This window comes from Scomber scombrus, chromosome 6 (genome assembly GCF_963691925.1).
Source record: "Scomber scombrus chromosome 6, fScoSco1.1, whole genome shotgun sequence".
Classification (NCBI taxonomy): Eukaryota; Metazoa; Chordata; class Actinopteri; order Scombriformes; family Scombridae; genus Scomber; species Scomber scombrus.
The window spans coordinates 9943407-9961358 of record NC_084975.1 but is presented as its reverse complement, the minus strand read 5'-3'; the positions used below and the strand labels follow the sequence as shown (position 1 = coordinate 9961358).

Genomic DNA, 17952 nt, shown 5'->3' with positions numbered 1-17952 from the left:
GTGAGCCCATCATTGCATTTACTACCGTTGCTATTTTCTCTTTAATCTTTTATGTGCATATTAAATGGGTGTGTTGAAAGAGTGTTAGCTCTCCCCACAGACAATGCCCTACATATCACAGACAGACTAATTAGGGTTTCTATCTCCAAGGGGTGGCATATCCCTTTTCATTCTCAAAACAAACACAAGTCTAGTCCTGATCATGATAAATGCAGCTACTAGTGCTCCAGATCTCGTGTAGCTTTTTAGTATCTCCAGCTACATGCATGTCCAGCATCTTGTCTCCAATGCAGAGTTGGAAAATAAGAAATGTTATACCATGCTTCCTCTTTCCTCTCATTCCTCCATGTTCATTTTCATCCCCTCTCTCTGTACAAGTGAGTTGCGGCCACTCTTAAATAAAACATGGGAATGGCTTGAAGTCCCTGCCTCAAATGGCGTTCATGTATTTAAATATCTACAACAAGTGTGTCAGCGTCCTTTTACAGTGAACCTTTTGATTTGTTGTTGCAGAGAAGAAAAGTAAAACTGGCTGTTTCCAGTCCAAGAACGCTGACGAGGACACGTGCGTGGCGGTGAAAATCGAACACTCCAGAGGTAGGCAGCATTACCTTCACTCACCTAACAGCCATCTGCCCCCCATCTTTTATTTCTGCCTTTGTCTTACTTGCATCACTTCTGCAAAAATGTACCTCGCAAAAGAATCATCAGTGTGGTCAGTTTAAAAGGTAAATGGGTATTTAAATCTCACTTGTATGTAGGTGTGAGGAGTTACTTCTTGTGGTTTCCTATGTGTATTTTTACTGGTGTTGATGCAACCTTTTTTTATCAATTCTTTATCTTGTGATGTGTGGTAGGTAGCTGTATTAAGATGCAAAGCTTTGTAACTTGTCAGTCAACACCTCAGATTCGCAGCAGGAGACCTGCGTGTATATGCATTTGAAATCAAAATATCAACAGGCGTTTTAAGTATATGTGGCCTTTCAGTTCTTTCTAAACTTTGCCAAATCTAGCAGGTTCTTCTACCTCTTGTGAGTGAATTTCCCTTCAGTGAGATGAACTTTGAGAAGAGGTTGATATGCAGAGAGGTGTGAAGGAAGCTGCTGGTCTCTGCTCTATTTTTATAACAAACTGTGTGTGTGTGTGTGTGTGTGTGTGTGTGTGTGTGTGTGTGTGTGTGTGTGTGTGTGTGTGTTTCTGTGTGTGTGTGTGTGTGTGTGTGTGTGTGTGTGTGTGTGTGTGTGTGTGTGTGTGTGTGTGTGTGTGTGTGTGTGTGTGTGTGTGTCTTGCAGTCTGCATCCATGTGATGAATGGGTGCTTTCCTCCTGCTCCTGCTGTCTTCCTATTTTTCACTTTTTCTCATTTTCTTTTCTTCTTATTCGCTGCTCTAAATCCCACTATCCTTTCACCTCGTTTCCATCTGGCTTTTCATCTGTCTGTCTTCTCTGCGCTTGTCTGTTTTCATCATGCCCTTCCTGCTCTTTCTTCCCGTCTGTTTCATCCTCTTTTTCCTTCTGCGCACTCTGAGCTTTTTTCTCACCTTTTGCCTCGTTCTCATCATCCGTACCCTGAGAAATTGTACTACTGTGCCTAATTCTCTGCTTCTCCTTTACCCATCTCTCTTTACCCTCATTGCCTTGCCACATTTTTGCGTCCCTGTACCTCTTGGGCAGAGCAGACTGGGGTTCTAATCTCACACTGGCCCTTGGATTAGAGGATGAGGCAGGGTTAATCTGAAGAAAGTCTGGGTAGTTGAACAGAAACGGCTAATCCTCCATGCCGGGTGGTCATGGTTATCTGTCACCCTGTCTGTCGCACTGTCTCACTAACACACACACTCACACTCACACTGTGTGTGCCAGCATGATGGACACAATGAATGCTTCGTGTACCAGGGTAAAACCAGACGTGAAACTGTACTCACCCCCTAATCTCATTGAGGGATGTAGGGCACCAGAAACGGTTAGAAACTAGGTTTTATGTGGGTGGCAGTTTATTTATTTACAGCATGTGTTACTATATAACGGTGAAGAGCAGCATTTATGCGTGGCTTTCAATATCTTGCATCTACCTCTTAAAATACATTGCCCACAATGTTAAGAAAACATTTAACTGTTGAGATCCTGTAGATACCAACATTTTCTGTATTGGACAGCTGATATGCTGAAAATGCAAATATCTTGTGACAAATCCACACATCAAAGCATAAAACCTAACAGTGAAACATGAATATATCCAAAAAAGTGCTTCAATTATCAGGTTATTCTCATTGTTCTGTTCTAACCCACTTTCTTGAACTTCATGTAAATGAGAAACCAGGTTTCCTTCATTTAGGTGCAAGAACCAGGTTAACATGGCTGGGTTCCTGCTGTGCATATCTGACTTTCTGATCAAATTTTTTTATATGTCTGTGATACATATGTCAGACAAGAAAATATTGACTTTCACAGCAAAGCAGACCACTTTGATGGTGAAATTCATCTGAATTTAGTGTCTCATATCAAAACATATGCACACAGAAATTCTAAATTTGGATAACTGACCATCAACATGCTTGAACATGCATTTCCTGCCTTAATCTAATTCAGTAATATGGTTTCTTGTTTGTAAAGGTGTCAGATGACGAAGGAGGTTCTGTGCAGCCTTTGGTAGAGGTCAGAGGTTGAATGTCATCATCAGCCTCTTTGAATACACCAGTCGGTTTTATCTGTATGAAACACCAGCCAACAACAAAGCTGCAGAAGTTTTCAGCAAGTCCTTTTCGGCACTGATGTATGGTTGCACCGCTGAGATGTGAGCGTGAGATAGCAGCTGAGGCCATCAATGCACAGTCATTCAGGGTGTGTGCTTAATACATATATTTGGTTAACTTTTGTGACATGAAAGGAATCTTGCACTAATCTTAACTGTGCTACAGCAGTCATGTGCTTTTAAGTAAAGGGAATTTAATAAGTGGAATGTCTACAAGTCAGACTGGTTTACTGGCAGAAGAAAAATAATGCCTATCATTCCTTCTAATCCTGATCCGCTAACACGTAACACCTGTCAGTGAGCAAGCAGAGAGCTGTTGACACATGTGCAACGCAAGCACACACACCTTTCTCATACTTAAAAATAACAAAACGCTACAAGCAATTTATGTTTGATGTATTAAGCTGTTAGTATGACTTAAATGAAGGCTTCCTGTTTTCGTTTAGGGTTTTTTTTTTTTTTCTGTAACCATGTGATATGTCAAGGTTGATATATAATGTAATACCCTCTCTGTGTGAGTATGACAAAGAGAAAGTAGTCGATCTGCACATAAGAGAGATACAGAACATGGAGAAGCCTGGGCTGTGGTTCCCCGTGTTGACTTCTGCAAAAGGTACATCTCGTTCACGGTTATAAATAGTGTTTTTGTTTCATTTTCATAAAAGTTACTTCAGTTTTTAGCCTGTATGGTGTTTATGAATTTTACCAGACGCGTGTTTCTTTTGAGATAATCAATTTTCCCGTATTTGTGTCAGTTTATTTTTCTCGGTTGTCTTGTTTTTACGGCTTCAAATATTTGCACAAGAAATCGGCCAGAGGGGGAGAAGTTGATGGGATGGTGGTTTAAAATAATAGATTAGAGACTTTGTGCTTCATTTAGAATTTAGTATGCGGATGAGAGAACTGGTGCATAGCGCTCCAGGCTGCTTTACTGTGGTGTTTGTTAATCATTGATCAGACTAACTAATGCTAGGGGTAAACAGAACGAGAGGAGAAGTGACTATTATGTAAGTGAGTGTGTCCTCTACTAGTGATCTTGTTTCACACCAACACTCTCTGCAACAGGCTTCATTTGTTTGATTCATTTATGATGATGAAAGTAAAACAGATAACATCAAGTGCGAGGAAGCAGGAGAACAATTTAATCAGGATGTAGAACTGTGCAACTGCTGAATTTAACATGCCATAAATCCCAGATTTCATTGTCCCCAATTGATTTACTGCTGTTCATTTCTACATGTGAACAGGCAATAGAGAAGCATGATCCATGCAGGAGTTTGTAGCTTGCTCCAGTCAACTGTCCCTGGTGCTGTATGTAGATTTGTAGGATCAAGGATATTAAGCTGCTGTGTTGTGATCTCCTGGATGTGTGTGTGTGTGTGTGTGTGTGTGTGTGTGTGTGTGTGTGTGTGTGTGTGTGTGTGTGTGTGTGTGTGTGTGCGTGTGCGTGTGCGTGTACACTTGTGTGAGCCTTAGTTTGTGTGGTTTCTGCTTTTTAAAAGCCACTTAAATCAGGGGGGTGTGAGCAACAGTGAGGGAGGAGTCTTCTACTTCTCTTTGAGTCTGAGTCACTTAGCAGTATCTGCCTGGGAAGATCGCATTGAACCCAAACTTAGTGCTCTTCTGGGACACACACAGTCTCACACACACAGTGTGGTCCCTCGCTGAGAATATATTCCACAACTGCTTTCTTGGCTGTCTTGAGCACAGGGTGAGTTCATTCACTGGGATTTTAAACTTAGTATCTTATTTCTACTCTCCCTTTTTAATCCTTCTCTCTTGCAAGGGTTGACTTCTTTCACTTCTTATTAGATGTACTTTGATTTTGGCTGATCAGCAGCGAACACCACCTGATCACACTTTGAGGACAACTACAGCAAACTCGTGCTCATGCCTGCTTTTTGATCTGTTGATTTGTGAGAATGTAAAAATGTTGCAGTGTTTACACTCTGAAACTGGCAGAGGTTAGGGTTATTATTAGGGTCATTATGTGTCCAAAGTCACAAGCTGATTTATGGCCAACTGACATGTGACATCTTTTTGATAAGATATTCAGAATGTGGCTGTTTACTTCAGCTTTGATTGTGATTTCTTCTATCCATCTTCTTTTTCTTGTTTTTGCTGAGAGTTGTCATTGCTCTATCTGTAACCACTTGAAACCACCCACACGCTTTTAAATATGCCAGCCCATTTATTAAGAAGAAGCAGAATTTGTAAAAAAAAAACCCTTTCAGACATTCTGTGTGATCTGAGTGTCGCGTCTGTCGGGGCCAAAGACAAAGCCTCCGTTTCTAGCCGTTTCAGATCCTCCAGTGCCTGGCTTCTTGCACAGCTGGCAGGGCGTGGATTGTTAACCAAACAGACAGGAATGCCTTTTGTTTCTCACCTGGAGCTTTCACACTGAAGTATCCCAGGGCACAGGGAGGGTTAAGAGAAAGGACAAAAAGGGTGAGAGGAGGCACTCACAAAAGACAAGTCAGGCTGGCCTGCTGTCAGGTGAGATGGTGATGCCCACGACAGAAATGTCCTGAACGTTCACTTAATAGTGTTCGACTGAGAGGCTGAGTGGAGATTAGGAGCTGGCACACCTGGCCACCTGCAAAGCCATGAGGACACTTTGTTTCTGTTCTTAAACAATAAGGAAGTATCTCCAACTTTAATGCAGAAATAGTTCTCATTGTTCTGTTATTTGGGTTGTTTTTTAGGATATAGGACAGTCAATAGTGAAAAGGCACATAGCAAACAAGAGTGGAGAGAAGGTCACCACTTTAAATCAGATTAAATTATATCAAAAACCACTCGATGGATTCCCATGAAATTTTGTACAGACATTCACAGTCCCCAGAGGATTTATCCTAATGACCTTGGTTATCTGACTTTTTCTCTAGTGCCAGCATGAGCTCACATTTGTGGGTTTGAGTGAAGTGATTTCAACAACTATATGATAGATTACCATGAAATGTAGTACAGACAGACCCCTCCCCCCCTTCAATATGAGTTGTAATAATTGTATTCATCCCTTAATTTTTCTACACATCATTCTTGATATGTGCACATTAATTATTAGTAACTCATTAACTAACATTTGGGTCCTGGAATAATGAAATTGTTCCCTAAAGTTAATCAGTTCATTCCTTCAAATAGGCCAAAAGAGTTAAATTATGTGGACAGAGCTGAGGTTTCACAATTACTAGGGAATGAATGTGTGTACGAAATATCATTTCAATGTATCCAGTGCTTTGTCAAGATATTTCACTCAGGACCAAAACGTTTCATCAACATGTCAACAAGCTTTGCCGTCCCTGGAGCTGAACTATCTGAAGCAGTAGTTGGGATGATTCACTATTTTCGGACACTGTTTGTTTTTTTGTTGCAAATAGAGATATTTGTGGCAGAGTGATACATTCCTTCAGCCTCCTTTTCTAACTTTCAGTAAACGCATGCCTCTCTTGCTGTGGGGTGGCAGACCTCACACTGAGCTCAGGTACAGCAAAAGATCCTCTCCTCTGATTCTTTTTGAATAATTAGATGAACTGAGCAGCATTTAGTCTGAACACATTTAGAGAATTGATGACATTGTTCTTTCTCAATGATACACTCACACAGTAACAGAAGATGCTGTTTATGTTTTTAGTTGAGCGTAGTGGCTGGATGCTTGTCAAACCAATATTTTGCACAAGTCTTCACTCGCAAGGACAGTTGACCTTTACAAGAGCCTTTCTCATTTCTTGCACTGGCTGTGTAGTTTTGGATTTATTGAGATAGAAGCTTGATGCCTTCAGGCTCACTCCAGTCAGTAGTGAAATAAATTTTGCATCTTTAGATGGTAGCAGGCTTGTTGCCATGGCAGCAAAGCCCACCATCCTCCAACAAGGACAAAGGCAAAGGTCGAGTTTCAGTTTGACTTGACTGCAGCAGCACTTCAACAAAGTTTCAGTTTCTGTGCACAGCATAGCAGATTACGCATGTACATTAAAAGCATAGGATATAAATATATTCACTGGTATCACATAAAATAGCTTTGTAGCTTTAAAACTGTGATTTGATATGGATCACGCTCCTTGTCCAGCTGAAGGTCCTCTTTTGTATAAATCATCCACATCAACAAGTCTCAGATCCAGATAACAGGGCTCCTTCCCTGTCACACAGATGGGGGAGGAGAATCAAAGTGTTTCTCCAGGGTGGTGGCTGGCTGCTACTAATTTACTGCACACAGTGGTCTGTCACTTGTGCCAAGCCTGTTTTAATGAGAGGATGCCATAATGAGTATGTTACCAGAAGCAGCAGTTCCTGCAAAAAAACCCTGTTCTGAGAAAGGAAGTAGAGATCATTCTATTTTTACTGTAACAGGCTGCGCTTCATCGCTCTAATAGTTTAGATAGGAGCTATGATGTGATCCTAACTCAAAATATTGTTCTACACAATTAACAGTGTTTGTTTCATGCGGGTCTTAAGTGAAATATCTTTGTACTGCCAGACATCTCTTCTTCTATCTGATACTCCTTATCTTGAACAATGACACTTAAAGTACCTGCATAACTTGTTCTGGTTCAAGTGAAAGTGTACAGCACAGAGGTGATTTACCACTAAGGGACTGGTGTTTGACACAGTTAATAACAACCCTGGCAGACAGAGTCAGGCTGTGGAGAGCAGGACCCTCTTGTAATCTTCCAGGATGTGGAGTGCAACCTCTAGGCAGAGACTTCATTTTGGGCCATATATGTATAAAATGGTACATAACTTATTGCTGGATGTTTTCTTATGATCTCTTAGTGTGGCCAAGAGGGGAAACCAAGCACGTAATCAAGAGGAATTCCTGAGGCTGCCTTCAGAATTGATTGGTAATTTTGGGGCCCTGTTTAGAAAGTCTGCTCTCCCAAACACAGCGTGGGACCGTTTCCACTCAGACAGTTGCTTGAGCTGTTGTCTTTAATTACAGTCAGGCTGTAAAAATAGAAACTGTGACTATATGATTCTGTGGTATTTCTTCTCTTTCTGTTTCAGGATTGGTAAGAGAAAGATTACTGTGGACTAAATAAATATGGGGCTCCAAGAACCATTTGGGCATATAGTAACCACATTTTTGTAAACAAGCTGCATCTGGAAGTGTACGCCACACATAAAGCGTATACATAGGGCATTATAGTTAAAGCTGCACTTAGTATTTTTATGTTTGCAGTGGGTCAAAGGATAATTTGTAATGTGAAAGGTGACAAACCCTCAAAGCAGGAAGCAAATTTTGGTTTTACACCCGACAGCTGTCTTGTTTTGGTGCACTATCACCACCCTCATTGACCTTGTTTCCAGCCACAGCCGAAATATATCTGATAAACCCAGTGTACATTACCTGCATAGCATCCAAAGGGAGACAGGCAAAATTTGTGACTAGCTGGTGAACATAGTGGAGCATTTAGCAGCTAAAAAGCCAGATGTTTCCGCTCAGGAATTAGTGGAAGGGTGAATATTGGACTCATATTTGTCAGGTGGCCAGAAGCACAGCTACAAATGAATGCTAATGTTATCCTGTTTCTGTTGAATGGATAATTGTTGCTAACATGTTTACCATATCAATTTTAGAGGGTAAAAAAAAGTCAGTGTTGTGTTTACAGCTTGTTGCGTTGCCCCCATGTGGCCAAAAATGTAATTAATGCTTGTTTTTATGAATGTGTCAAGTAAGGTGGATGATAATTTTTCCAAGATAGAGTTAGCTAACTCGATGTTCCCTCCTGGAAGTACAGATGCTTTCAGCTTGGTCTATTTTTGGACAAGAAGAGACAGAGTCTATCAAGAAATTAAGATCTCCTCTCAATAATTTACATCACATGGATGGAAAATTCCTCTTTCCATTTTACCAATAAGACCTGAACAGAGAAGGACCAGACTTACAGTACCAGTCACAAGTTTGAACACACCTTTTCATTCAAGGGAATGGGAGAATGTGTCTAAATGTTTGACTGGTACTGAATCTTCTGTGATACGGTACTGCGGACCTTCTATGAGGTGAAAACAGAGCAGACACAAGTTACAGTAGTCTGAAGGTCTGTAGTCTGTATCCTTTAAGTTTCACTTTACTACTTTGGGAATGGACCACTACAAACAGTGTTCGTCCAGGTTAGCCAAGCGCAAAGCTACATTGATTTCGGCACTCAACCCATACATCAGTACCTCCTGTTAAATCACACACACCCATTTAAGTGACCACCTTAAATGGAAACTAATGGACTAATCGCTTGTAAACTAATGAGACGCCTACAGCCCCCTCTGCAATTTAGTTCCATATATGGACTTACAGCCGTACTAGGCTGCATGTCTACGTATCCTTGTGTCACATGTCTGTGTTTGTGCATCTACGTGTGACTGTGAGGTCAGAGAGAGGTACATCGAAGCTACTGTAAACACCGCCAGTCTGTGTCTGTCACTCCATTAAATCAGCCAGTCTGCTCTTTCTAAACACTGATGCTGTCCCATCTGTGGCCAGCTGGTTGGGTAAAGAGTCGCTGCTGCTGATCATCAACTGGATCATTAGCTTGATAATCAACTGAACTATCTGAAACTCAAATATTTAGCCTTCAGCTGCTTAACATAAATGTATTTGCACCAATGGGCGGAATTATGTCTCCCTGTATGAGATGTACTGAGGCTTATAAAGTGTGAGGGCAACTATGTCTTTAGAAAGCCACAGTGATCCTTCAGGCCTTGAAAACTGAATAAAGCCCAACAAGGCTGTGAAAGTTTCTGAAAATAAAATGAAGACAAAGAATGACGGATGAAGACACAGGCACCAATACTGCTGTAGTTTTACAGGCAGACATTTAAACTCAGAAACTGTTCTGCTTTCTATCCATTCAGCCTTTTTGCCAACTCATGTTTGAATTATGTCACACATGCTGCTTGCGTCAATTTGTATTATAATATTTATAAGCATTACTTTGCTCTATTTATTGATTGTTTATGCTTTGCTCTTCACACAGATGATGCATCATACTGTAGTTGACTGCCTTACAGAATCAACACTATTGGTAATCCCTGTAGAAGCTGACTGTTTCTAAAAATACATGTGTCATGCAAATTGTTTAGTTCGTTGCAGACACAGTGCAGCAAGAAGGAAATGCTGTCTTGTAATTCAATATTTCACCCAAAATAAGCAGACTTGTTGTAGCTAGGACCCTGTACCTCCATTCGAAATATTTATTTTAACATTGATTGCAAGTGCTAAATCATTGCAGACAGGGAGACAGAGCAAGTTCGAGTGTCTGAGTAGTGAAAGAGTCAAAAAATGGTGGTCTAGGGGCTTTGGATGCTGACTGTGAAAATGTCTCTGGTTCAAGTGCAGCTAGGGGACCTTTACTGCATGTCATCACTTTATTTTAATTTCCTGTCACCTCTATACTGGCCTTCATCCTATGATGGAGAATAAACAAATGTGACATAGTGTTTTCTGCTATCAGCATCATTCTGCTGCAATCTCTATCATCACTCTGATTTCACCGTGAAAAAAAAAAAAGGTTAAATTGTTCTTGTTTTAATGGCCGCACTTTCTCTCTTTGTCTTTGTTCCCTTCAGCTCTAGGCAGTAGTTCGCCGCGTGAGCACAGTAACAGGCCCAGTGTGCAGGATTGTCTGAGTCGGGCGAGCGGTGGGAAGAGTGAGAAGAGCAGCAGAGGGGTCAATGGAAGAGGCTTCAGCAGCGGGCATCGGCTGCCGACTAAACCACAAGGTAGGCCCACATAATGACAGCTCACAACACATTCGGCCACTTCACTGCATGGCGGGAGTGCCAGAAGACACAATTGTTACTGCATATCAATCTACCATTCAGATGAACAGTGAACTTAGTGAGGAAATACTGACATTCATTGTTCAATCGCTGTATGACTTTTATGTTAAAAACATCCAGTTTTGCTCACTTTGTAGTTTTCCAGAAAACACTACAGCAGCATGCTAGATGGCTGTGCATGTGATCAGGCCACTGCAGGGAAACAGTGAAAACAGGAATAAAGTTACATAAGTCAGCCTGGGATCAGTGGACCCTGAGCCACGTTCCTCTTTTATTTGAGCTGAGTAAATCATTTCACACAGATAAGACATGAAGCAGAGCTGAGTTCTCTCTGTTGCTGTAATCATGCAGGAAATTCAATTCCCAACACATGACATGATGAGGGAAAGTGAAACGTTTCTCACATTTAGGATGTTTAATACAGGTCACTGTCCTGCATGTGGTGTCAATTGGAATGGCTCATACTGCCATCTTGAGATCAAAAGTGACATTGCAGTTGACTAGTGACAAGAAAAAAACCCCAAGGTAATCATTTGTATTTAACCAAGAGTCACTCATGTTCTTTTTTTTTTTTTTTTTTTACTTTTGTCTTCTCTCCAGTGCCTCCAAAGCCAGCACACCTCCAAAGCCCGGTGACAGAGCTTTCATCCCCGCTGAGCCGCTTCCAGAAACCACCACTTAGACTGGGCATGGAGGAGGGAGGTGGAGGAGGGGGAGGAGGAGGGGGAGGAAGAGGGGCTATGAACAGGGAGAGAGCCAGAGAGAAAAACTCCAAAGTCTCTGACCTCATCAGCCGTTTTGAGGAGAACAGGTACGAGCATTTTTATTCTCTGTTGGTGTGTGGTTTGTCTAAAGTTCACAATAATAGAGAAAGTCATTGGAGAGAATATTCTTTAAAGAAGAGTTGGGTTAGATTTGTGTTAGGAACTGCTTATTTCATTTGATGCCAATCTATCCTGTAATATTATTCTATAAAAGTGGCTCTTGAATAGTGCTTTCACTTGAGAAATTAGCTGATTCATAATATTATGGCACGGTCTGCGGCCAGCATTGCAGTTATTGCCATGATAGATTGGTTCCGCTTGAATAACTCCATCCACGTCACTTAATGGCTTTTGTAATAAAGCGACTTCATTGAGGCTGTTGTAATCACACTGACGCTTCAAAAAGGCAGAAATGGAAAACCTTTCTTTCCTAATGTTTCCTACATCAGTTATTTCAAGGAGGAAAAGCAGAAGTACTTCGATTTAGTACTTTAGGCCTGACTCATTGATAGTAGTTCAGACGAGAGCTTTAGACAGCGCGAGCAGAGATTAGCCCGTGCTTCACAAGCCAAGCGTTAGCGAGGGGATGAAAGGAGATTTGTACGAGCGAAGAGAAACACAGCTCTTCATTCAGTTGTGGGACGGGAGTCAGTGTGGTGAGATGAAACCCAGGAGAATGAGGTAGGAGCTCCTCAAACAACTCTTATTTTCTTATCTTTAATGTATGTACTTTGATCTTATCACTTTTGGTTGTGCTTTTACACAAACTATACAACAAAACGTTTCATATGCTTTACATCTTTAAAAAAAAATCACAAGTAAACTAAGTTTTGATTGTAGCTACAGCCTTGCCTATGTGAGTGGAGGCGCGCTGATGGTGGTGAGAGGCACAACAATGGTGCCCTTGTCCCGACTGCTCATACAGTAGATCCCGAAAATATTCAGTTTGCAATAGTAGGCCACTAAAATTTCACTCAGTCTCAAGCTTCAGCCCGAAGCCTCACATTCAAATTCTGCCTGGTACTTTCTCTTGTCTTGATTCCTGTATCCAACCAGAATCCCAGGTGTTGTCGTCACATTTTGAAGTGTGAAATGAAGTTAATCAGAAGTATTGGGTTTCTCTTTTTCATTCACACTCTGCTGGACTGTGGGGATTAGCCCTCTTGTGGCCCTGGAACCGAAGAGAAAGGCCTGCAGCTTGCGAGAACTGAATTAGCCTGCTAATATACTAATCTGGTTCACATGGCACTTGGCTGCCTTAAAGGCACCTAGACTGCCACATGGCAAGTGAAGCTGGTCTTAATTCTTGTCTATCTCAGCCTGCGGAGGCTGTTTTAAAACACTGTCATGTGCTGGAACATTTACCGTGCTATTTATATGCATAGAGGAACTGCCGCATGCACCTACACACCACAAACTGAAGTTTTGTGCGTGTGTATGTCTGTACGTGCCTGTGTGTGCGTGTGTGTGTGTGTGTTTTTTGTCTGAAAAGAGTATTAAATATCTGTAAACCAGCTACTTATGTTACTATTCTTCAGTCTACCTTTGTGAGGGAAAGATTATATTGTTTCAGTTGTACACCTCAGGTGGCCCACAGCCCAGAAGTGATTCATCTGTAGAGTGTTTCACCAGCCTGTTGTTGTTCCTCTATTTATACACATTTCCTGTTTCTACCGGACAGCAAAATGGAGCGCAGCAGTGAATGTCGTTCTGTATAAAAATCACCTGCTTGGCTGACGTTTTGTAAATCAGTAAAGGTTAGATTACAGATAAGTTATCTCTTGTTTCTTTTCTGCCAGAAATGGTGACATTCTAAGCGCTCACTGTTTTGCATAGATTTGTGATCAGTTTTACAAAAAGAATTGAGGCTTCGGCAGAACTGTACAGAGATACTGTAGCTACTGTAGGTCGCCGCGTGCCGTTAGACTGGAGGCTCGGAGGGTCCAGCAGAGGGAAACAGCTGGACTGGCTGCCGGGTACAGGATGTAGAGCAGCTGAATGGTGACATTGTACGTACGTGTGTGTGTGTGTGTGTGTGTATGAGTGTGTTTTTTCTGTTAATCTAGCAGTCGTGTACTGTATTTCAAATTGTCTTGTGCAATCTGGTTTTCCGTTTCATTCATGTTCAAGCAGAGGATGAAAAAGACCCAGATTTCTAAATTTTCAAGATATAACACAGCTTCTCTTCGTGTGTGTGTGTGTGTGTGTGTGTGTGTGTGTGTGTGTGTGTGTGTGTGTGTGTGTGTGTGTGTGTGTGTGTGTGTGTGTGTGTGTGTGTGTGTGTGTGTGTGTGTGTGTGTGGAAGTAGGACAGCATCTATCTCTGGGGAGTAGTGTTGTACTCCTCCTGTCCTCCTCATTACTGTACCTCCATTCCTCTTCTGCTCTGTTCACACACACACACACACACACACACACACACACACACACACACACACACACACACACACACACACACACACACACACACACACACACACACACACACGTCCTCTGCACTGCACCAGCCTCTTAAGACAGAAGGAAGTTTGTGCATCTCCAGTTTTATTTTTAACCCTCACACTCACATGTAAAAGCTCTCTGCTTACAGTCGAGCCTTACACTCTCCGAGCAACCAGCTTGCCAGTACTACCAGGTACTGAACGGACTCTGGTCTTTTTTTCCTGCCCTTTTCCTCTCCTTTTTTTATCTTTCTGAAGGCTGACGGTAAACTCTTTCTGTGCTCTTGCTGTGCTGATCGACTTCCTCCTTTCCTTTTTTCTCTGTTCCTCCAGCAACACAGAAAACAAGAGAGACGGCTCACCGCTCAAACAGATCAGCAAGTCATCCAACTGCAGCCCCACTCACTGTGGCTACCAGAAGCAGACGGACTCTGACAGGATTCAGGAGAAACGTTCAACTGAGGATTTGAGCTCAGCACCGGACGAGCAGCAGGATGAATACAAACCGGCAGCTAATGGGGTGCTAGCGCAGATGGAGCAGGACAAGGAGAAGGAGGACAAACAGGAGGGGAATGATGAAAGCGTGAGGATAGAGACTGCCGGGATGGTGAATGGAGATATGGGGGACGGGAGCACAGAACAGAGTGAGGATCATTCACCTCCACACACAGGCAGGACTGGTACAGAAAGCTCCACGGAGAATGATGACAGTGGGACTACAACAGAAAGTGAACACAGGAATGAAGAAGGGAGTGCAGATCAGAAGGTACGTGCATGTCTGCTGGTAGATTTTCCACGTTTACTCTGCTGTGTGCATTAAACCCCCTGTGTCACATATTTATGCCCTGAAAGAGCTGACCTACCTGCTGTCTTGTTGCTCTGACTCTGCAGCTTCTGATAGATAAACTGTCAGCATTTATTTATGCCCCGAGCTTTCAGCACAAGTAAATTCTCTGAACTAGTTCATCTCTGGGTCACTCTAACATAGTACGGGTAGAGTTACAAGGGAAGAAATGTGTGTGTGCGTGTATCTCTCATGTATTACTCGCGTGTGTGTGTGAGGGGTTATTTTCTGCAACAGATGTCGAACGCCTGAGCAGCTGAGATCGTGCCTCTGCGACCTCCCCTGTGGGAGCCTGTGGTGCCTGCTGTTGTGTGCTGATTATAAGTATCTCAAGGTTCAGATCAGTCACACTGTCGGCATGGTGTGTAAGGGGAAGAGCAGTGAGCTATGCCACAATAATCTGTAGTTCTGATCATGCTAGATGCTTCATGGTTGAATGCTCCTAGCATTTCACCCATAGCAACACATTATTTGATTGATGATGTTGACCTGATTTGAAAGTCTCAACTTTGTCATGTTGAAACTTTGGTGATCTCTTCATTTTTTGGACATAAAGCCATTGCGTGTCCCAACCAGTCCAATTCTAGTAGCTAACCGAGGCATACAATCAATTCACTGTTTGAGCTATTGGATTTCTACTCAATTTGTTTGAAGTGTTTGAAATTTAACATACAACGCTTTACTTTGTGTTGGTTGGCACTGCGCAAACCATTCAGATTAGTGGCCTTTATTTATGCCTTTTTTGGGTTGTGGTAGCAGTAGTCACACCACACACACGCAACCACTACTGTGAAAACACACCATTACAGTATCAAAACTGAAAGTACACGTTCTGCAGATGAATGTTCCCCATACTTCGTTATTATCAGATTGTTACTAGTGTTGCATTAATGTGTAATATACTCTACTGTAAGTACTGCTGTAGGTGGTCATGGTGGAGCTAGTTTTTACCAATTCACAAGATATATGTTATAAAGTAACACATAACAGGGGTCATGAGAGGATTATTGGATTAAGAAGGAAAGAAGAAGAAGAAAAACAGTGGGGTTGGTGAATGGAGATATGGGCTTTTTTCTAATCTTTGATTTTTTGTGTGAAATACTGTAACATTTGACTTCTGTCAGCCCTGGGAAGTTATTAAGAGGCTGTTTACACTTGGTTTTAAAATGCTGTCATGCTGTGTGTTTTCCACCATTGGAAACTCATGTACTGTTCATGTGAAAATATATCCTTCAATTGCTCTAAACATATTCTGACTTATATTATTCTTGGAAAATAGATGCAAATATGTGACAGAACTTTGAACCTTCACCTTGAAATAAACAATTATACAAAATATCATCAGTGAACCGGCAACACTGTGAATGTATTGACGAATGAGTAGTGTGGAAATATGAGACTGATTGTTCTCCTCACTTAGCCGTCAACGTCTGAGAGGAAGAGGCTGCTTCCCTGTGGTTATTAAGCATAATGTGAAATATTCTACAACCGTGGCTGTTGTGCATGTGCCGGTGTCACACAACAAAACGATTGCATTACATCCCTATGCATGTGGCGTGTTTTGCTGTTTAAATGTTGAGGCTTTAGTTATTGTCTGCCATACTGTGTCACACAGTGCTCGGTTACTGTTGGATTTGGTGTCATTTCCCTCTCCTGCATTTTCATTTCCTGTTCTGAGATCCTCTGCTACACTACAGGCCAGCCCACTATCAACTCTGTGTTAATAACACACACCAGTGCTACGTGCACTAATAACAGCATTTAATGCAAGGCTGCACTCAAAATAGCAGACAAGTCACTGAGGTTGTTAAGCACTTTAAAACATGTTTTTCTAATTAACATTTTGTCATTGAAATGCAGGAAATGCAACATGAAGTTCCTCTTAAACAACTATTGACCCTGTAATGGCTTTTTAAAAAGAGCTGCAATATTACATCCCTCTTCAAATGTGATCAGTGACCAGAAGCAAACAGGAACTTGCAGAGGGATGGAAAGCTACAGTTACAAGTGACAACAATGTGGGTCAAACCAAATTCGTGAGCTTCAGACAGTTGGTCCCACACTTCTGCATTATTTCCCCAAGTCCCCATTTTCCTTCCAGACAATACCAGTTACTCATCATTAGATAGCTATTAGACTGAAACGGTCATTATACAGACTATGAGCTGTATAACCAAGCTGCTGACTTTCTAGCTCAACAAAATAATATCACTTTCACACCTCGCTAGTTCGTTAATGATGAGAAGTTACTCAAGATGTCACTTTACACGCACTTGTAGATTCCCACTAATGTACCCTCTATATTTTTGCCAGGAGACAAATGAACAGAAGCTGTTCAAGATCGCCAGCGAGCTCCTGCACACAGAGAAGGCCTATGTAGCGCGACTTAACCTGCTGGACCAGGTGAGGAACTCAGTTAAAGCTCATTTTCACTTCTTTATTTTGACCGTTTCACACATCACAAATCCTTGATGCAGAAATGCGAAGTGAGATTAAGTAATCAAAGCATTTTATAGGAAAATGACTTGAAGTAAGACCACCATTTGTCCCTTATCGGCCCTGTATTGTTGTTACGACTCTCCAGGTATTCTGTGCTAAGCTAATGGAGGAGGCAATTAAAGGAACATTCCCTGTGGATGTGGTAAAGAACATCTTCTCCAACATTTCCTCCATCAATGCCTTTCACAGCCAGTTTTTGCTTCCAGACTTGGAGAAACGCATGGGAGAATGGTGAGTTTCAACCCAAAATGAGCAAATACGCTAGTTAGGTCGAGGTTTTCTACATTACAAACGACTTCAGGTCTCCACGTTACGGTTAACAAACTCAAACACTCTCCTTCTCTGCAGGGAATCCACACCTCGGATAGGAGACATCCTGCAGAAACTCACACCCTTCCTCAAAATGTATGCAGAGTACGTGAAGAATTTCGACAAGGCCATGGAGGTGCTGAAACAGTGGACCGACCGCTCACCTCAATTCAAGGCCATCATTCAGGAGATACAGGTGCGGTGAGCAAGAGTCCAGCCCAGAAAAATGCACAGCTGCTCTGTTTATTGTTTTTTCATCAGTATTTAATAGGATTAGGGTAGGCCATGACATTTTTTGTATGGAAATGTGCTCCAAAACATCTAAAGTCATGTTAAATTCAATCTTTTTGGCTATTTCTGGGCAGAGTCAAGAGGTCTGCGGCTCCCTGACACTTCAGCATCACATGTTGGAGCCGGTGCAGAGAGTTCCTCGCTATGAGATGCTGCTTAAAGACTATCTGAAGAAGCTGCCTCAGGACGACTCCGACCGACGAGATGCAGAAAGTGAGTAGAATTAGGCACCATCTGTTTCAGACAAGATACACTTCAGGGTAACATTTTTAGTTAAA

General features: G+C 42.0%; 1 protein-coding gene across 3 annotated transcripts in view; it reads left to right on the top strand.

Moving 5' to 3' along the window:
* fgd4a (FYVE, RhoGEF and PH domain containing 4a) overlaps positions 1–17952 on the top strand; it is a 48748-nt gene that overhangs the window by 26550 nt on the left and 4246 nt on the right. Inside the window, exons 2-9 of one of the 3 annotated variants that reach the window (XM_062421235.1) lie at positions 514–597; positions 10315–10467; positions 11128–11338; positions 14065–14497; positions 16889–16978; positions 17160–17305; positions 17423–17579; positions 17749–17887. In XM_062421235.1, coding sequence (XP_062277219.1) covers positions 514–597; positions 10315–10467; positions 11128–11338; positions 14065–14497; positions 16889–16978; positions 17160–17305; positions 17423–17579; positions 17749–17887 — 1413 coding nt within the window. Of the gene's footprint in view, positions 1–513; positions 598–3238; positions 3365–4323; positions 4463–10314; positions 10468–11127; positions 11339–14064; positions 14498–16888; positions 16979–17159; positions 17306–17422; positions 17580–17748; positions 17888–17952 lie in introns of those variants that run through there. The other 2 variants (XM_062421236.1, XM_062421237.1) reach the window with 2 other exon arrangements.